Source organism: Stomoxys calcitrans, chromosome 5 (genome assembly GCF_963082655.1).
Source record: "Stomoxys calcitrans chromosome 5, idStoCalc2.1, whole genome shotgun sequence".
Classification (NCBI taxonomy): Eukaryota; Metazoa; Arthropoda; class Insecta; order Diptera; family Muscidae; genus Stomoxys; species Stomoxys calcitrans.
The window spans coordinates 11,895,055-11,916,820 of NC_081556.1; the positions used below are offsets into that span (position 1 = coordinate 11,895,055).

The 21,766-nt window shown below is 37.1% G+C and overlaps 1 protein-coding gene across 2 annotated transcripts; it reads left to right on the forward strand.

Annotated features, from left to right (window-relative positions):
* The first annotated feature begins 1,852 nt into the window (after window positions 1–1,852).
* LOC106082537 (sialin) lies at window positions 1,853–20,297 on the forward strand. 2 transcript variants are annotated; one of them, XM_013245105.2, is made up of 8 exons: window positions 1,853–2,152; window positions 2,249–2,615; window positions 7,543–7,889; window positions 15,279–15,527; window positions 15,590–16,045; window positions 16,124–16,256; window positions 19,513–19,754; window positions 19,816–20,297. In XM_013245105.2, exons 2-8 carry the CDS (start codon window positions 2,606–2,608, stop codon window positions 20,056–20,058), a joined length of 1,680 nt encoding a protein of 559 aa, XP_013100559.2. In that variant the 5' UTR covers window positions 1,853–2,152; window positions 2,249–2,605; the 3' UTR covers window positions 20,059–20,297. The 2 variants fall into 2 exon arrangements, with proteins under 2 accessions (XP_013100559.2, XP_013100558.2); XM_013245104.2 differs by having other exon boundaries at window positions 1,853–2,615.
* The last annotated feature ends 1,469 nt before the right edge of the window (window positions 20,298–21,766 follow it).

Below are 21,766 nucleotides of genomic sequence, written 5' to 3' on the forward strand. Positions count from 1 at the left end.
GAGCCATACTTAGAACAGTTGTAGAAAGTCATAATGAAACACGTCATGCAAAATTTCGGGCAAATCGGATAGAAATTGCGCCCTCTAGAGGCTCAAGAAGTCAATACCCCAGATCGGTTTATATGACAGCTATACCAAAACATGGACCGATAGGGCCCATTTACAATCCCAACCGACCTACACTAATAAGAAGTATTTGTGCAAAATTTCAAGCGGCTAGCTTTAATACTTCTAAAGTTAGCGTGCTTTCGCCAGACAACGGACGGACGGATAGACGGATGGACATGGGTAGATCGACTTAAAATCTCATTATGGGGTCTTACACGAATACTTCGAAGAGTTACAAACACAATGACGAAATTAGTATACCCCCATCCTATGGTGGAGGGTATAAAAAGTGCTCATATTTCTTTTAGCAACTATATATTTTTTAGTATATGTAAAAACTAAAAGAAAGAGTATGAATTTAGGTCCATGTGATGCGGGGTTGCCAACCTGTCAGGATTCAAACTTTTTAGCAGAAAAATGTTCAAAACTCTATAACATAAAAACAAATTAATGGATTTAAAAACGCCTAAAGGCGTCATACTAAAAGAAAGAGTATGAATTTAGGTCCATGTGATGCGGGGTTGCCACCCTGTCAGGATTGAAAATGTTCAAAACGCTATAACATAAAAACAAATTAATGGATTTAAAAACGCCTAAAAGGGGTTTTGTGCAGAATTTCTTAAATTTTAAAACTATGTATCACAAAATTAAAAAAAAAAAAAATCGTAAAAACTATTGGGTTGACCAAAAAGTAATTGCGGATTTTTTAAAAGAAAGTAAATCCATTTTTAATAAAACTTAGAATGAACTTTAATCAAATATACTTTTTTTACACTTTTTTTCTAAAGCAAGCTAAAAGTAACAGCTGATAACTGACAGAAGAAAGAATGCAATTACAGAGTCACCAGCTGTGAAAAAATTTGTCAACGTCGACTATATGAAAAATCCTCAATTACTTTTTGGGCAACCCAATATTTAAAAAAATTTAGATTTTTTTCAATTATGCCTCAAAATGTTTCTTATTTCGTCACCTTTCTGCCATACAAAGGAAATTTTGGGACATCCATATTTGTAAGAGACATAAATTAATTAATCTGGTCAGCTCAACTCTCTCAAAGTCGAAAGTCGAAAAGTCGACTGTTCCTCGCAACCTGGGATCCCTAGAATAAATGAGCTTCAGTGCTGATCTTTAGGACATTCAGAGCAAATAATCCTAAGAATACAGTATAATTTTTGCTTGTCGACTAGGAGAATATAAACCTTAGTGAAGGTCAACTAGGAACCTTAGTGCTGGCCTACTAGCAACATTATTTTATCTGTCAACTACCAAAACTGTACCTATCTTGCGTGTTAGTTAAATAGGCATTATCCCTATATAAAGTTAAATGTCAACAATTTCCTTGCTGTTACAACTGATATTTCCATATCACACACAAAGATCGAGCGAATACAGATAGTCTGATGATAAGAATATGCATTATCATCATGTGAAATTGTGGGGGTAAGCCGTGAAAGTTATTTCCTACACGAAGGTGGCGATATTTCTTTTGAACTTGTTGTCGTGTGCCACTCATTGCGACAATGTTCGGTAGAATATCAACAAAGTGAGATATTCTTGGTGGACGGACACGGACAGACGGACAACCACCGTTTGTTGTGTTTATCTCAATAGATTTTTAAAAACCATTTGGTTGAGGAGAAATAACACCACTCGGGTTTCCTTATCACAGAGCAAGAAAAATACAATAAAAAAGAAGAAAAAAAAAAACATTTGCCGGGAGAAGCGAGAGCGAGCCATTATTAAGGGGATCCATGACCAGTGATTGCATTCTATTCGTGATATTCCATAGTAGCAGATCAAATATCAGGCCGGCAATCAACAGGCAGCCTACTCGAGCAGTTAGTGTGTCAGTCAGTCAGTCAGTTGCTCTATGCGCGGTAGTGAGCAGCCATACTTTAGTTCTAGTAACTATTTACTCTGACTTAGCTTATCCATTGCCCCTTGACGCCAGTCGTCAAAGAAAGCCTAAGCGCTCATCAAGTACCAAGTGCTCGTTGTCGTTGTCGTGATCGTCAGGCAGTCAGTTTTTCTGACAATTATTAAGTAAATGGAAAGAAATTAAAATAATCAAATTAAATTCAAGACGTAAAAGACCGCTAAGTAATTTCTTAAAAAAAAGTGTATTTTTTTTATTCAAAGCCACACGGTGCGGACAAGCATCATCATTCAGTGCGTTCGTTTGTGGATTTCTGTGAATGTGAAAAAAATAATGGAAAATAAAGTCATTTGAAAAAAAAATCGTTCTATGCAACAGAGTCAATAATACAGTGCGTGGGAAATTCTGAAAAATATTGAAATAAAAAAAAATTGGAAATTTTCAGAAACAAAATGCAAAAATGTTGCTCTGATAGTTTTGACTTCGCTTAAAAACACTAGCCCTGTTTAGTAAAGTGCATAAGGCCTCATAAAGTGTTAAAAGGAATACGTTATTTCTAAAAACGAAAATAAAAAAGTATTATCTTGCCCATCTAATAGAATAATCTCGTCTTTGTCAAAATGTCTAATGGTAAGTGCAATATGATCGTAATCTCTAGATAGGGAACGGATTTTTGTGCTGACAAAAATTTTTACAGAAATAAAAATTGGAAAGAACTAAAATTTTCACAAAATTTTTAATAAAAATTAAATAAAAACCAAAACAATATAGAGAAATTAAATTTAAAATAAAAATTCTCTAAGGAAAAGTAAATTGTGAAAAAGTTTTCCATAGAAAAATATTTAAAAAAAATGTCAATAGAACTAAAATTCTATTTCCTTATAAAATGATAGAACTGAAATTTTGCCAAATTGTTGATAAAACTAAAATTTAAAAATTTTTTTTTAAGAAATGGGTTATTAAAAAATCTTTCTAGTAAAATAAATATTGACATAATTTTATAAGAAAAAAAATTAAAAAAAAAAATTTCTATAGAAAAAAAATTCAAAAAAAAAAATCTTTAGAAAAAAAATTAAAAAAAAAAATTTCTATAGAAAAAAATTTAAAATTGAAAATTTTAATTTACTAAAAACATTGGATTTAATTTTCCATAGAAATACAATTTTTAGAATTTTTTTAAAATAATTTTATTAAAAAATAGAAAAACTGACAACATTTTTCATAAAAAAATGTTGACAAAATTATTTCCCTAACAAATTTTGTAAAAATTTTGATAAAATTTTCTATAGAAAAAATTTGTAGACAACATTTTCCGTAAAAATGACTTTTAGACAAGACCTGGCCCTGGTAGCCGAGTTCGTAGCGTGCTCGGATTGCCAGGGTGGGGGCCGTGGGTTCGATTCCAATGGACTTAAAATTGTCTAAGTGAGTCTGTAAGGGACTGCCACTCTTACCTAACCTAACATAATTTTTCTAAAAAATTGTCTATACAAATAAATTTTTGTCAATTTGACTAAGAAATAAAAAACAAGTAAAAAGGCGTTAAGTTCGGTCGGGCCGAACTTTGGATACCAACCACCTCGGGTATATATGTGAACCACCTTTTGTCAATATTCGGTTAAAAATGCATACCTTATGTCCCATAGCAGCTATATCGAAATATGTTTCGATTTGGACCAAATACCAATAAGTTCAAGTCAATGTTCAATTGTGTATAACAAAATATTGGTATTTTTAGTAGCTATGTATATCTAAAAATAAACCATATACGACATGGATGTCTAAAAGCCTAACATAAGTCACTGTCTCAAATGTCCATGAAATCGGATAATAAATGCGCCTTTTATGGGACCAAGACTTTAAATCGAGAGATCGGTCTATATGGCAAATCTTGGTCGACCTAAGCCAAATTGCAGAAATATGTCGAGGGGCTTAACTTAACTCACTGCCCCAAATTTCGTTGACATCGCACAATAAATGCGCCTTTTATGGACCCAAAACCTTAAATTGAGAGATCGGTCTATATTCAAATCTGAACTGATCTGGGTCAAATTAAAGAAGAATGTCGAAGGTTCTAACACAACTCACTGTCCCAGATTTCGGCGAAATCGGACAATAAATGCGCCTTTTATGGGCTCAAAACCATAAATCGAGAGATTGGTTTATATGACAGCTATATCCAAATCTTGATCGATCTAGGCCAAATTGCAGAAATATGTCGAGGGGGTTAACTTTACTCATTGTCCCAAATTTCAGCAAAATCGGATAATAAATGTGGGGCCTAAGACCATAAATCGCCGGATCGGGCTATGTCAAGATATAGTCCCATATAACCCATCTTCGAACATAACCCGCTTATGGGAAAAATAGAACCTGTACAAAGTTTCAGCTCAATATCTCTATTTTTAAAGACTGTAGCGTGATTTCAACAGACAGACGGATGGACATGGCTAGATCGTCTCAGTTTTTTACGACCATCAATGGATTCAATGGTAACGGATTTTTCGATGTGTTGCAAATGCAATGACAAAATGACCATACCCCCATTTTTCGGTGGTGGGTATAAAAAAGAATAACTTTAAATGCAAATATATCCACATTCCATTAGAAATGGTTATCACGTAGAACTAGAACGTAGGTGTGTTGGGTGGGGAGGAGGGGGTCGAACGTTGGCGCATCTAGAGGGGGAAGTACCCATGTTTGTTTCTTTCTTCAGTCAGTTGCCTTCGCCGTCCAGAGCTTCTTTTCTAAGGGTCGCTCGCTTCAAAAATCCTCCTCACAGACTCGTTTCTGGTCCTAATTCCATTCTGTATTGGGCTAACCCCTTTTCCCGAGTGTGGAAGTAGCGCTAAACCTTGAAATAGACTTCAACGGACCATCAGAACTCCGGAAAACATCGAAAAAGTGAAGCAGTCAGTTGTTCGTTCTCCCCGGCGTTTGGCTCGCAAGCACAGTTGCTATGTGAGTTTCTGACACCACTATTCAAGCAATTCTCTATCAGCACCTTAAATTGCATACCTATAAATTGGCTGTTGTGCAAGAATTTACTGAACGCGACCTTGTTGCTTGTAAAAATGCATGTGAATGCTAATTGATAACCTACCTGAAGACGCGGTAGTTTTTTTCAGTAAAGAGGATCTCTTTTACATTTCCAGATGCTCCATAAATTAAATTAAGAAGTTATTGGAGTGATGTAAATCCTCAAGAACACCTAAGGAACAACATTTGCGACGCCATTGCTAACATACCGAATAATATGCTGCAAAGAGTGGACACGAATTTCAAAAATCTACTTAATCAGTGTAATAGGTCGCCATTTACCCGATGCCAGTTTTTGAATTCAAAAGTAGGTTCTCTATAGATTTAATACCTATCTGCTTGTCTGAGAACACACGCCAACCGTCGCTAAGGCTTATACTATTTTTGTCACTCCACCATTTATTTAATTGGAAGGATCTCCGCTTGACACACTACAGTCGGGTATAAATTGAGTAACCTTCTCGATATGTTCAGTCATGCATCTTAATAGAATACTCCAATTCGCTTGTGATCATCTAGCTTGGGACGATTTCGATTGAAAGTCTTTGTACCCACTTTCACCAGGAATATCGTAGCTTCAATTGGCGCTATCAGTATAGTGGTACAGTACTTCTAATCAAAAAGCGGCTTGGAAATTGTGTTACCCGCTCTGCATGCGTTAGGTGCATTGTATTAAGAATTGCACAGCGCCGCTGCATGAGAGAATTTTCTTAACCTCACAGCAGTGAGCGCTACAATTTGGCTAGCCCCAAGTCCATAGACATTATATATGTTTTTGGAGAGTGGATCTGAAGACACCTTCAAAAACCTTTTATAACTATGCCATGGTATATGGAAATTATGTTTTAGGAATAAAATTCCGTTCCCTTTTTTGATAACCTAAAGTGCCACACATAAGTATTGGCACAACCATCAATTTTTAACTTTTCCAGCCCGTCTGCCAGTCTACTCGCACAAAAGTATTGACACACTTAAATGTTCTGCTATATTTTTTCCTAATTTTTGCCAATTGACAACCATTTTTGCAAAAGTTGTTTTACCGTTAATTTAAGAATAAAATTAAATGCAGAAAATACAAAAAATTACCCCAAGTCAAAAAGAAACGATTGTATCTGAGCGAAAAATTATACTGCACTTTCACAGCCAAGAAAATCGTTTGCTCAGATCGGCCAAATGATGGACAGAAGCCGTTTCACAATCGTAGCATCGTTCAACAGGTTTGAAGGAGAATCAAATTTACAAAACGCAAAACGCTCTGGGCGTCCCCGAGTTTTAAGTGACTGGGAGCGTCAAAAGATAGTGCGAAATTCAAAATGACCCCAAAAAAGGCCAACACAATGAACAGCTGAAGTTCAAGAGGAGATTGGAAAGAGAATTCATCTCATGACGATCAGAAGAGTGCTCCATGAGGCCGATTACAGTACCCGAGTTGCTAGATGTAAGCCGCTTATTTCTTTAAATAACCAGAAGAAGCGCCTAGCCTACGCAAAAGAGTATATGAGGCGACCGAACAGCTTCTGGGACCAAGTGCTATTCTCGGATGAGGGTAAGTACAACATTTTCCGTTCTGATGACCCCTCTACTGTATGGAGAAAGCCCAATACGGCATATGAAAAAAAATCTTGCACCTACAGTCAAACACGGTGGAGGAGGAGTCATCCCATAACTCCTCCTCCTAGCCTACGCAAGAGAGTATATGAGCCGACCGAACAGCTTCTGGGACCAAGTGCTATTCTCGGATGAGGGTAAGTACAACATTTTCTGTTCTGATGACCGCTCTACTGTATGGAGAAACTCCAATACGGCATATGAAAAAAAAATCTTGCACCTAAAGTCAAACACGGTGGAGGAGGAGTTATGGTATGGGGTTGCATGTCATCTGCGGGGGTCGGTTATGGACAGAACAGTATATTTAAATATTTTAAAGGAAAATGTAAAAAAGCGCGGACAAACTGAATCTACCGAGGTCATTTAAATGTCAACAGAATAATGACCCCAAACATTCTGCTCATGATGTGCGTATGTGGTTAATAATGAAAATCGCACCTGTCCTGCCACATCCTCCGCAATCTCCAGACCTCAACCCCATTGAGCATTTGTGGGAGGAACTAGATAGAAGTGTAAAAAGGTGGCCCATTTCCAATAAATCCGAACTTAAGCAGGCTGAATGGCAAAAATTAGGCGAGGAAACTACGAAAAAATTAGTGCATTCCATGCCAAACCGTTTGGACACAGTGATCAAGTAAAAGTATGTGCCAATACTTTTGTGCGATGAAATTGCAAATAAAATATAAAAGAGTAAAAAAAAATTTGGAATAAAAATGTCTGCATTAGTTAAGTAACAACATGGGTTCTTTCGGAAAAATATTTTTTTTTCTTGAGTAGACTGGGAGACGGGGCTGAAAAATAGCGGTAAAGTTAAAAATTGATGGTTGGGCCAATACTTATGTGTGGCACTGTATGTTAATTTGTCATATTATTAAATTTCTACCGTTCCTTTTCTCTTCTCCCTTAACAGTAGAGGCACGTTCTGTTTTGTGGTATTTGGTGTTTATTGGTTTCGCTGTCAATTACATGATACGCATCAATCTAAATATCACAATTGTGGAGATGGTGACTAGTTCCAAAAGCAAATCGGCCGCAACACAAGCGCCACCACCTCTAGCAGCCCTAGCAGAATTATCAGCATCGTTATCGGGAGAAACCCATACTAATGGCGATTATGAGTCGATGAATGTGACGCAGTCAGCAAAGCTTATGACCGAAGACGAAGAAGCTGTGCAGAGACAACATTCTTCCGGGCCTACAATGAATGGAGAAGATAACGACGGTGTGGTGCAGCAACTGGTGACGAATGCATCTAGGGTAAGTGCAAAACAAATTAATGTATGAATGAGGCGCAATGTTATGATCCAATATGGATCAGGTTGAAACCGTAGCCGACTGTGCGAATCACCTGCAGTGAGGCAATTGTTCATTCTGATCTCTCTGATTGCATGTACTTTGTGGGTTATTCTATTTTTAGTTATATATGTCACATGAAATCTTGGAATTATCTTTTCTACCTCTATGAATTGAATTGATTTGTTTGTGGTTTAACTAACGCCGCCACTTCATAATAATGATTGCTGATTGTGGACCTCACCGTCTTGTTAAGTGGTTGTGTATGTAGGTGAGGAGTGGAATTTCGACAATAGAAATTATGTCCCCATAATTTTTATGGCGTCACATTGTCTGGGGCTAGTTTTTTATTTTAGCACAGATAAGCTCTACAGCTCTCTTAGTTATAATTTCGCATAAACCTTTTAAGTCAATTGGTAACAAGTTTTGATTTTGAAGTGTGCTATCAACTACTTATCATGGATTTGTTTTGAGCTTTGCGGTAGATAATGTAAATAATCGCAAAAAACCGAATTATTAAACAAGTTAACAACTATCTAATGAAAGAGTTAATAAGGCAATAGGACAGTTGCGCTAAATTTAGTTAGGTTGTATGTTGTAGTAGGTATATAAAGTATCATTAACAAGTAAGAGCGTGCTAAGTTCGGCCAGGCCGAATCGTATTGGGTTGCCCAAAAAGTAATTGCGGATTTTTCATATAGTCTGCGTTAACAAATTTTTTCACAGCTTGTGACTCTGTAATTGCATTCTTTCTTCTGTCAGTTATCAGCTGTTATTTTTAGCTTGCTTTAGAAAAAAAGTGTAAAAAAAGTATATTTGATTAAAGTTCATTCTAAGTTTTATTAAAAATGCATTTACTTTCTTTTAAAAAATCTGCAATTACTTTTTGGGCAACCCAATATATACCCTCCACCATGGATCGCATTGGTCGAGTTCAATGCGCGGTATCTCTTTTTAGGCAAACAAAGAATATTGAATAAGAACTGTTAGGCTAATGGAGCTATTTCAAGTTATAGTCCGATTCGGGCCATAAATGAATGCAGAACATTGTAGAAGTCATTGTTTAATATTTCAGTTCATTCTGATAAGAATTGCCCCTTGTAGGGGCTCAAGAAGCAAAATTGGGAGATCGGTTTATATGGGAGCTGTATCAAGCTATTGATCGATTCAGACCATATTGGACACCTATGTTGAAGGTTATGAGAGAAGCCGTTGTACAAATTTTTTTCCAAATCGGATGAGAAATGCGCCCTCTAGGGGCTCAAGAAGTCAAGATCCCAGATCGGTTCATATGGCAGCTATATCAGGTTATGTACCGATTTGCGCCATACCTAGTACAGTTATTGGAAGTCATAACAAAACACCTTATGCAAAATTTCAGCCAAATCGGACGAGAATTGCGCCCTCTAGAGGCTCAAGAAGTCAAGATCCAAGATCGGTTTATATGGCAGTTATATCAAAACATGGACCGATTTGAAACATGTTTAGAGCAGTTGTTGGAAGTGTTACCAAAACACCACGTGCAAAATTTCAATCAAATCGGACGAGAATTGCGCCATCTAGAGGCTCAAGAAGTCAAGATCCAAGATCGGTTTATATGACAGCTATACCAGATTATGAACCGATTTGAATCATACTAAGCACAGTTGTTGGAAGTGATAAAAAAACGTTACGTGCAAAATTTCATTCAAATCGGACGAGAATTGCGCCCTCTAGAGGCTCAAGAAGTCAAGACCCAAGATCGGTTTATATGGCAGTTATATCAAAACATGGACCGATTTGAAACATGTTTAGAGCAGTTGTTGGAAGTGTTACCAAAACACCACGTGCAAAATTTCATTTGAATCGGACGAGAATTGCGCCCTATAGAGGCTTGAGAAGTCAAGACCCAAGATCGGTTTATATGGCAGTTATATCAAAACATGGACCGATTTGAAACATGTTTAGAGCAGTTGTTGGAAGTGTTACCAAAACACCACGTGCAAAATTTCATTTGAATCGGACGAGAATTGCGCCCTATAGAGGCTTGAGAAGTCAAGACCCAAGATCGGTTTATATGACAGCTATACCAGATTATGAACCGATTTGAATCATACTTAGCACAGTTGTTGGAAGTGGTAAAAAACGCTACGTGCAAAATTTTAGTCAAATTGGACGAGAATTGCGCCCTCTAGAGGCTCAAGAAGTCAAGACCCAAGATCGGTTTATATGGCAGCTATATCAAAACATGGACCGATTTGAACCATGTTTAGAGCAGTTGTTGGAACTGTTACCAAAACACCACGTGCAAAATTTCAATCAAATCGGACGAGAATTCCGCCCTCTAGAGGCTCAAGAAGTCAAGATTCAAGATCGGTTTATATGACAGCTATACCAGATTATGAACCGATTTGAATCATACTTATCACAGTTGTTGGGAGTGATAAAAAAACACCACGTGCAAAATTTCATTTGAATCGGACGAGAATTGCATCCTATAGAGGCTTGAGAAGTCAAGACCCAAGATCGATTTATATGGCAGCTATATCAAAACATGGACCGATATGGGCCATTTACGATCCCAACCGACCTACACTAATAAAAAGTATTTGTGCCAAATTTTAAGCGGCTAGCTTTACTCCTTCGAAAGTTAGCGTGCTTTCGACAGACAGACAGACGGACGGACATGTCTAGATCGACTTAGAATGACATGACGATCAAGAATATATATACTTTATGGGGTCTCAGACGCATACGACGAGGTGTTACAAACAGAATGACGAAATTAGTATACCCCCATCCTATGGTGGAGGGTATACAAATTTCCCACGGTCTTTTCATTATGAGAGACTTCTTATCAATGAGTATTTGCTTTGTGTAAATTTTTGCTAAATAATAGGGGACTTCTTCCAGTTGCAGAGGGTATCTTCTATGACTAATATTTTTGATAAGAAGTTCTTTTAGTTTTATTTTTGTCATTACTAGCAGGCGATCGTGGTTTATATCTGCTATAGATCTTATTACTACAAACATTTAGGCGAGTATTTCTCTGATAGCAACAGGAAAGGAAAAATACCGAATATCGTTGCATCACATAAATATTTTCCATTGCATATAGCGATAACATTGAGTTCAAAAAACCTCTAATTGCGATCACGAAATTAGGAAACCTTTATCTGATCACTGATATGTACAGTTACGAAATAAATGACCTCTCATACTGTCTGTCATACATTAATGGTAGTAAAAAGGGAATATGGTTGTTCAATCTTTGATCCCTCAAAGTTGTATTGTCGATAACGCGATAAGAGGGAATTGTAGTATTGACGTTGGTTGCCTAATTGGCTTATATATTTCCGGGAATTTTGTTTTGTATGCATACTTTAAACCATCAACCCATTTTCTCATACTCGTATAAGGTTTAAATTGATTAATACAATACAAACTCAATTCAATTTCATAGGAAATGTAATACAAGTTATTTTTATGTCCACCACCAAAAGATTGTGGGTATTCATTTGTCATTCAGCTTGCAACACATACAAAATCCATAACCTACAAACATAGAATTACCTATATAACAATACCCAGTGAACCAAATTTCGATACAAATTTTGAATTCTTCCAATAAGATCTTACCGAAAGCGTTCCGAATTCTGTTTGGTTTTCTAAGAGATTTTTTTTCGACAGTTTTGGAAGAGATCTGAACGATTTCTGAACGTTTTGTCGTAGGTGTTTTTTGAATTTTTCGTCCGACAATTCGAAAGGAATTCTGAACGATTTCTGAAGAGCTTGTCTGCAGGAAAAATTGTTCCGATAGTTCTTAAAGGATTCTAAACAATGTCTTGGCCCATTACTCTGAGTTTTAAAAAAATGTCCAGATCGGAGCGAAAAAACTAACTTTGCCTATAGTATCGATACGAAAAATATCAATATGGGAGTAGTAAATTTAAATCGAAACCGAATCTTTCATAAAATTCGGTTTCGGTTTTGTACACATGTGTAGATGTCGAATTAAACACCCCATGCAAACTTTTGTAATGATCGGACTAAAAATGTGGCTTCTACAGCCTGAAAATTCCATATCGGATGAAAAATGTATATGGGAGCTATATTTAAATCTGGACCGATTTTGACGAAATTTGGCACACATACGACAACATCGAAAACAACACCTCGTACTAAATTTTTTTAAGATCGGACCAAAGTTGTAGCTTCTACAGGCTTAAAACTCCATATCGGAGGAAAGATATATATGGGGGCTATATCTAAATCTGGATCTATTTTTATGAAATTTTGTACATACATATATGTAGATTTCGAATAAAACATCCCATGGCAAATTTTGTAAAGATCGGAGCAAAATTGTGGCTTCTACAGCCTTAAAAGGCCATATCGGATGAAAGATATATAAGGGAGGTATATTTAAATATGAATCGATTTTCATAAAATTTTGCGCACACATTTGGACGTCAAAAAAAAACCTAGCGCAAAATCTTTTAAAGATCGGACTAAAATGGTGGCTTCTACAGCCTAAAAAAGAAAGATATATATGGGAGCTATATCTAAATCTGGACCGATTTTTATAAAATTTTGCGCATATATGTAGACCTTAAATAAAACACCCCGTGCCAAATTTTGTAAAGATCGGACAAAATATGTGGCTTAAAGCACCATATCGGATGAAAAAAATATATGGGAGCTATATCTAAATCTGAACCGATTTTTTTCCAAATCAATAACCTTCGTCCTTGGGCCAATTAAGTGACATGTGCAAAATTTCAAGACAACCAGATAATAAATGCGACCTGCACCTTAATCACAAGAATATATGGACTGACAGACAGACGGACATAGCTAAATCGAATCAGGAAGTGATTCTAAGCCGATCAGTATACTTATCAATGGGTCTAGCTCTTCTCTTTCGTAGCGTTGCAGACAAATGCACAAACTTATAACACCCTTTACCACAGTGGTGGTGTAGGGTATAATAAAAAATAAAATATGGATAGTGCCATCGTTATTTTGCCAGCTCTAACACTCGGGGACCTTAGATCCATTGTACCCACTTTAGAAAATTGTAGAAGAAAAGAATATGGAGAATAATTTTATAAACATACACCACAGAACGATAACAGACATCTAAAAAGGACAGAAAAATAAAAGCAACGCAAAAGACCAAAGAAAACAAGTAATAGCGTGATAAGATCGGCAAGGCTGAAAGTTATATTCCCTCCACAAGGGATCGCATTTGTCAAGTTCTTGATTTTTTCAAATATATATGAGCTGTGTCAAGTTATTGATCGAGATGAACCGTACTTGTCGTGGCTGTAAGAAGCTATGCAAAAATATCCAAAAATTTCATGCAAATCGAGTAATAATTACGCCCTCTAAAGGTTCAAGAATTCTAATCGGAAGAAAGGTTTATATGGTAGATATATCAGTTAATGACCTGATGTAGACCACACTTGGTCAAGTTGTTGGAAGTCATACCAACACGACATATGCAAAATTTCACCCAAGTCGGATAAGAATTGCCGAGTTGGATTACCAGAGAGCGAGAGTTGTGGGTTCGAATCCTAACAGAGGCTTGATCTGTGGTATCACAATGGGCTAAAGTAGTCTAAGTTAGGCTGCTAAAAAATAGACCGCCACTCTTACCCAATCTATGGTCAGAATTGCTCTATAGCTCTCATATAAACCAATCTCTCGATTTACTCTTTAAGCTTTTATGCGAAATACATAAGTATGGCCCAAGTTGGCCAATAACCTGATATGATCTCCATAAAAACCGTTCTACCGATTTTACTTCTCGAGCATCTACCGAATTCAGTCTTGGGGTCACATACATTTTGATGGACATTTCCATTTAGAAAATGATAATTTTAAATGCAAATGTATCCACAGCAAATCGATAGTTCAAATTAGTTCAGGCTACATAATCTTGGAGCGCTCATATCCCCAACAGGTAACCGTCTGTCAACCGTTACCTCTCGAAACTTGTCTCGAAAATTTTGTTCACATGTCGCTTGAGTAACAGACACAGATTCTGGTTTCATAGTTTTAGTATTGCAAGTTCGTCTGTACTATAACTACCTGAGATTATTGTAGGAATATTTGCGTCGTATGGATTTTGATAAAACTTCTTTTTAAAAAAGAAAAACTTTAAATTCAAATATATCCACGTTTAGTTATAATTGGTTATCTCGAAGACACCACTCCCGGTTATTCTGCTGAATTTTATCAGAACCTTAGCGCCATGTAGATTTTAGTAAATTTTCTTTAAGAAAGAATAACTTGTAATGCAAATATATCCACTTTTTTTAGAATTGGTTTTCTCGAAAAATAAGGAGGCCTTTCGCTAGAGGCAACCCCAAAAATTCCAAGTTACCTGGAATATGTAGGGTAGTTACAATTCTTTTATGATTGGCACATTTCTCTGTAATGTTTCAGAGTCACGGCACCCAGAATATGGCAATTTTATGACTTCTGCCATAATCTTCTGTTACAACTTTTCGATACCAAGCAATAAATCCGTGCTTCTCCTATCGACGGAAGACCAGATTTCCTTTAAGAAAGAATAACTTTAAATGCAAATAAATCCACATGTGGTTAGAACTGGTTACCTCGAAGACATAGGCTGCATGTCGCCAGAGGCATTTTCACAGATTCCAATTTATTTAGAATAAGTAAGTTAGTTCCAATTCTTTCCATATCGTCTAGTCTACGGTTCTACGTGATATTTTTAAGGCACTGTACCCAGAATAAGTGGGATTTATGACTGTTGCCATTGCCCTCAGTGATAACTTTTCGATGCCAAGCACTACATCCTTCGTTCCCTAATGACGGACGGCCAGATTTTCTTTAAGAAAGAATAACTTTAAATGCAAATATATCCAGATTTGGTTAGAATTGGTACATCCGTAAATCGCTCGTTTTCCTATTGACGGAGGGCAGATTTCCTTTAAGAAAGAATAACTTCCACATTTGGTTCGAATTGGTTGTCTCTTAGACTTAGGCTGCATGTCGCTAGAGGTATATCCACAGATACAAATTTACCAGGAATGTACAATAGAAGGTTACAGTTCTTAAAAATTCGTCTACTTTACAATTATTAAGGAGATAGTGATCGATGGATCACTATCTCCTTAATAACTCTGGCGGTTTTTGTGAAGACCTCATATTTATGTCATATAAATTTCTCTACGAAGTGGTGTGTGCAGACCGTTCCGACTTTGCTATAAAAATGAGGCCATAAGGCGAAAGATCATCTGCAAAATAACTTCTGCTTTTTCCATTCGTCCTCATTAGAGGGGTTTCCCCGATTTATTCTTCATTCTCTCTAAATCCCAATTTCTTTGTTCCTTATTATAGCTTTACAGTGATGACGAAGAAGGCTTCGATTGGAATGAATACCAACAGGGTTTGGTATTGGGTTCATTTTTCTGGGCCCATTGGGTTACCCAGATACCCGGTGGCATTTTGGCTAGAAAATATGGCACTAAATTGGTATTTGGTCTATCCAATGCCATAGGATGCTGGATGTGCTTTTTTATACCTACTGTTTCGTATTGGGATTTTAGAGCCTTAATCATATTGCGAGTCATCCAAGGTCTAATAACGGTAAGCATTTACATATTAGCTACTCAACTCCTTTTATATGGAATAAAAATTCTTTCCTCTAGGGTTTGGCTTGGCCAGCTATGCATGTGCTTACCGCCAAATGGATACCGCCCAATGAGAGAAGTAAATTTGTCACCGCCTATTTGGGTAGTTCTGTGGGTATTGCGGTGTTTTATCCCTGCTTTGGCTATGTCATGCATTGGACTTCTTGGGTTTGGGTTTATCACCTTTGTGGCATTATAGGCTCTGTATGGTGGTTGGGTTGGTTGTTCTTTGTCTATGATACCCCGGCTCAACATCCCCGCATAAGTGAATCGGAACTGAGATATATTGAAAAGTCATTGGGTGCCTCGGTTCAAAATTCACCTACAGCTGGTACTCCATGGTTGCAAATTTTAACCTCAAAACCTGTTTGGATGAATTGTATAGCCCAATGGGGTGGAATATGGGGTCTGTTTACTATGATGACACAGGCTCCAACATATTTCCGTGTTATACACAATTGGAATATAAGGGCGGTGAGTTAAGATTTGATGAAATTCTAAAGCACCCAACATTTATGAAATTTTTTTTCTTGTTTTCGTTTCTTTAAATAGACTGGCTTATTGTCCGGCTTGCCTCATTTGGTGCGCATGATTTTCGCTTACGTCTTTTCCTTATTTGCCGACTATCTCCTACGTACTGAGAAGATGAGCCGCACAAATGTAAGGAAATTGGCTACTGTTATAAGTAAGTATATGAAAGAGAAGTAATTGTCTGTTCAAGGGGGTTTGGGAAGGAGCATTCCCCATGGTTGCTTAAACTCAATTTAAAAAAGGAAAAAGATCATGCTTTTGTTTTGATTTTCACATTCTCCTCCGGATGCTAGTATACTAATATAGTCATTTAATTTGTATTACCTAGCTATATCGATCTAAACTATATTCTTGATCTGTTTGAGGTCCTCAGTCCTAGCGATGTCCGTTAGTCCGTTTTATGCCCGTCCGTCTGCGGTAACCATTATAGCGTCAAATCAAATAAAACTATTCTTTGAAATTTTGCACATATACTTCTAATCAATGTAGGTTTTTGAGGAAAGGGTCTAAACTGTATATAATGTTTGGATATTTCTCCCATATAAATCGAACCCCCGATTTGACTTCTAGAGCTTCTACTACCCTATAGAGGGCCAAACTAATAATCCAATTTGGTCGCAATTTTGCACAGATACTTCTAATCGATGTCGGTCATTGGGGTATGTAAATAGGCCCAGTCGGTATTTTTTTATATGTAGCTGCCATATTAATTGAACTCCCGTTTTGACTTCTTGAACGCCTTCTAGAGGGCCAAACCAAAACTCCGATTTGGTTAAAATTTTGCAATTGATGTTTTGTTACAACTTTCAACAAGTGGGCCAAATATTGTCCAAGTTTTTCTTTAACCTGAAATAGCTTCTATATAAGCCGATCTGCCGATTTTATTTCTTGAACTCCTAGAGTGCACAATCATTATCCGGTTTAGTTGAAATTTTGCAAGTGGTGTTTTGTTACGATTTCATGTAAAAAGATCCACGATTTTATTTCATATTTAAAATTGGAATTAAATATCTTGGGGGAACGCCCCACCTTTAATTCCCTCCAAGCGGGCATAAAGACCGTTTGGAAATATATGGGTATCAAATGAAAGTTAATAGAGAGTAGGTTTCCAATCTAATATCGTAATTCGGGTCCGAAGGGATGCAGAACCTCGAGAATTCATAAATTTTTAAAAAGATCAAATTTCAATAAAAGTCTCAAAAAATCAAAATTGGACGAATATTTGTATAAAAATAATAAATCCGACGAAAACTTCTAAAAAAACACAAATTTGACGAAGTTTTTCAGAAAAATGTGATTTTGGGCAAAATTCCTACTAATTTAAAACTAATTTCGATAAAATTTTCTATAAATCAAATTTTGACGACATTTTTTATGACTCGACAAAATATCTCATAAAACTAAATTTTGACAAAATCTGTAAAATCAAAGTTCGATATGATTGCAAAACTAAAAAACAAAAAAAAGCTACTAAAACTGCAAGGGTACTAAAACTACGTTTACCCAAGGGCAGGGGTACTAAATCCTACTCTTGTTAACGAGAAAAAGTACTAAAATTACCCTTACCCAAGGGCATGAGTACTAAAACTATGCTTGCTCAATGGCAAGAGTACTAAAACTACTCAAACCCAAGAGCAAGAGTGCCAAAACGACCCTTACGCAGGGGCAAGAGTACTAAAACTACTTTTACCCAAGGTACTAAAGTTACCTTTCAACATAGGCAAGAGTGCTAAAACTACACTTTTCCATTGGCAAGAGTACTCAATCTACAATACCCTTTTCCAATGGTAAGAGTACTCAAACTACGCTTTTTCATTGGCAAGAGTACTAAAACATCCTTACCCAAGGGCTAAGTACTCTTGCTATTGTTACCCCAGGGCAAGAGTTAGAACTGCTCTAACCCAAGGGAAAGAGTTTTAACACTAAACTTACCCAAGGGCAAGAGTATCGAACTTAACGCGTTTTTACATGATTTTTTATGCCCACCACCGAAGGATGGGGTTATATTCATTTTCTCATTCCGTTTGCAACACATCGACATATCCACCGCTGAACGCCTGGGTTCGAATCGTGGCGAGACCATCAGAAAAAATTGTCAACGCTGGTTTTCCCCTCCTAATGCTGGTAACATTTGTGAGGTACTATGCCATGTGAAACTTCTGTCCAAAGAGGTGTCGCTCTGCGGCACACCGTTCGGACTCGGCCCCTTAAAACTTGCACTCATTCATATGTGAGACGTTTGCCCCTGTTCCTTAGCGGAATGTTCACGGGCAAAATTTGCAAATTTTGAGTTGTTTAAGGCCACTCGGCATCCTTCTTCAATTTGGCCTAGAGCGCTCCAGATTTGGATATAGCTGCCATATAGACCGATCTCTCGATTCAAGGTCTTGTGCCCATAAAAGACGCATTTATTGTCCAATTTCGCTGACATTTGGGACAGTGAGTTGAGGTGGGCTCTTTTAGCGGTCCAGATTTGGATATAGCTGCCATATAGACCGACCTCTCGATTCAAGGTCTTGTGCCCATAAAGGACGCCTTTATTGTTCAATTTCGCTCACATTTGTGACAGTGAGTTGAGTTAGGCTCTTCTACATCGTTTTTCAATTTGATCCAGATCGGTCCAGATTTGGATATAGCTGCAATATAGTCTGATCTCTCAATTTAAGGTCTTGGGCCTATAAATGCGAATTATTGTCCGATTTCGCTGAAATTTAGGACAGCGAGTTGTGTTAGACCCCATAATATCCTTCTTGAAGACGGCCCAGGTCGGCCAGGGTCGGTCCAGATTTGGACCAGAAGGTCTTGGCCCCACGAGAAGCGTAATCGATTACGCTGAAATTTGACACAGTGACTTATGTTAGATTTTTCGACATCCGAGTCCTAAATGGTTCAGATCGGTCTATATTTGGATATAGCTGCCAAAAAGACCATGTCCTTGCCGAATTTGGTCCAAATCGGACACATATTTGGCTTTAGCTGCTATGGGTGCATAAATGGGAAATTTGCCCATGAACATTCTACTAAGGAACAGGGATAAACTTCTCACATATCAATGAGTGCTCAATGATAAGGGGTAACTTTTTCATATCCGAGTCTCCGACACCTCTTTGGAGAGAATTTTTTAAACAGCATGATATCTTATAAATCTTGCCAGCATTAGGAGCGGGAGATCACCGCTGAAATTTTTTTTCTGATAGTCCCGCCAGGATTCGAAGCCAGGTGTTCAGCGACATAGGCGGACTTGCCATCCTCAGCGCTACGATGGGTGAATAAATAATGCATTTTTACCGGATTATGACAAGAGGTGGTTTACATACATATATACCCGTGTTCGGCCCGGACGAACTTAATACCTTGTTTATTCTGCAAATTTGTATGTTTTTATATTTCCCTTTTATTTTTGTTTTCAGGTTGCATTCTTAATGGCTTAACGGTTGTGGCTTTGGCTTACTTCGGTCACAATGCGACAGCTGCCATTGTCTTTCTAACCATGGCTACCATGTTACATGGGGCAGTATCATCGGGAGCCTTAGCTTCTATTGTGGATATATCACCGAATTTCGCAGGCATTGTTTTGGGTATCAGTGGCATGATAGGAGTACTGCCCGGCTTCATATCACCCTACATTGTGGGCGTTTTGACATTGGGAAATGTAAGTTTTTCGTTTCCATATAAGGATAACTTTTATGGGAAATTTTTTTTTAATTTCACAGCAAACCTTTGAATCTTGGAAACATGTATTCCTTATATGTGCGGCCATGTTAATAGGCAGCGGCATTCTTTATGTGCTCTTCGCCGACTCGACATTGCAAAAATGGAATGACTACAGCTCGCTGAGGGATGACAAAGAACTGGTGCATTTGAACAAGGAAAAGGAAGTTTTAAAGGAGCAACAAACGAGGGAGGAATATCTTAAGACTGAGAAGAAGCAAGGCAGTGATCAACAAAAAGATTAGAGTTTATGACTTATAGCACGTAATGAAAGGATTTCAGGTGTATTTTTTTGTTGTTTGCATTGTTTAATTTTTTTTTTAGTTTGTATTCATAGAAATTTAGTAGAGTAGTTATTATTTTCTTTTGTGATATTTATGGTATTTTAGAGTGTTTATAAAAGCACAAGTGTGCTCATTCTAGCAGCTCATGTGGCAAATAAATGTTCTGCTTATTAAAAACCATACAAAAAAGGAGTAAACAACCTGTTTTGTTTTTTTGTTTTGTTTAAAACTTTGCAAGCAAGTGATTTATCGCCTGGTGATAAGGGTCGTTGTTTGATTGTTTTGTTGGGCCAACTTTCTCCTCCCGCTGCTTTATCGCACATTGTAAATTAGCCCAGTCGCTCCAATCTGGCTCATTAGAATACATTTTCTCGCAAATTGAAGGTGTTAAGCAAATACATTTTTGTTGACAATTCTATCCATCATATTTGGAATATGGAACAAAGTCATCAACCAGACCATAAAAACCTTACTTTCGTTGTTGTTTGCCAAAATCTGTTTTGGGCTTGCTATTTAAGTACACAAAAAAATGTTTTCAAAATGAAAACATTTGTTAAATACGAAAGACTTTTGTCTCAGATAATATTTTTAATATGGGCAATTAGGGTATAGCGTAGGTGCTAGATAAGCGCTTAGCATCTCATAATAGTTAATAACTCTGGGTAATTGTTTCTGCAATTTCATTTATCTAAGTTCAAAATAAGGCCTATAAAATTAAAGAGGATAGGAGATAGGCAAAGCATGGGTGGGGAGAAAAAAGGCGAAATTATTCAAATAAAAACTTTCTAAAATGTAATCAGGCAAAGGAAACAACTCAAAATGTGGTAAGTTCGATCTTTATTGGTCCATAAATTCGTACGGGGGTTTTAAGGTCACTTAAGTTTGGATGTTAGATGTATTGGGTTGCCCAAAAAGTAATTGCGGATTTTTCATATAGTCGGCGTTGACAAATTTTTTCACAGCTTGTGACTCTGTAATTGCATTCTTTCTTCTGTCACTTATTAGCTGTTACTTTTAGCTTGCTTTTGAAAAAAAGTGTAAAAAAAGTATATTTGATTAAAGTTCATTCTAAGTTTTATTAAAAATGCATTTACTTTCTTTTAAAAAATTCGCAATTACTTTTTGGGCAACCCAATACTCCATTCTTAAAGGACTGAATTTGAGCCCGATATTCTCATGGTGTCGGTATGAATTTCGTGCTCTACTCCCAAATGGCTATCATTTGAGGTCCATATTACAATGATTGGTAAATTTGTATGTCCAATTTAGAGGTGTTTTCGGGGGTGAGGTGGTCCTCCAAAACACTTAGACCTGAAAAAAATATCAACATCGTGCTCTAGTTTCAAATATCATTTATTTAAACCCTATATTGCCATTGGTTTAAAAAGGGGTTTTATGGGATGAGGCATTTCCGAATTGGTTATCAAATACGTTTTCTAAGCTCAAATTCCTTTCATTTGAGCCACATATTGGCATGGTCGGTAAATTTTTACCCTTTGGTCTTTGGGAGGGTTTTGGGGAAGGGGCGGTGCCTCAAATATATTGTCCCACAATTGGATATCAAAATCGTATTCTACTCCCAAATGCCTTTATTTAAGCCCCATATAACGATGGTCAGTAAATAAATGCTGTCTGTGGGTTGTTTTGGGGAAGGGGTAGAACCCCAGAA

Coding starts and splice junctions, on each gene's coding strand:
- LOC106082537 (XM_013245104.2), top strand. Junction 7,890..15,278: donor TGGTGACGAATGCATCTAGG/GTAAGTGCAAAA, acceptor TCCTTATTATAG/CTTTACAGTGATGACGAAGA. Junction 16,046..16,123: donor ACAATTGGAATATAAGGGCG/GTGAGTTAAGAT, acceptor TTCTTTAAATAG/ACTGGCTTATTGTCCGGCTT.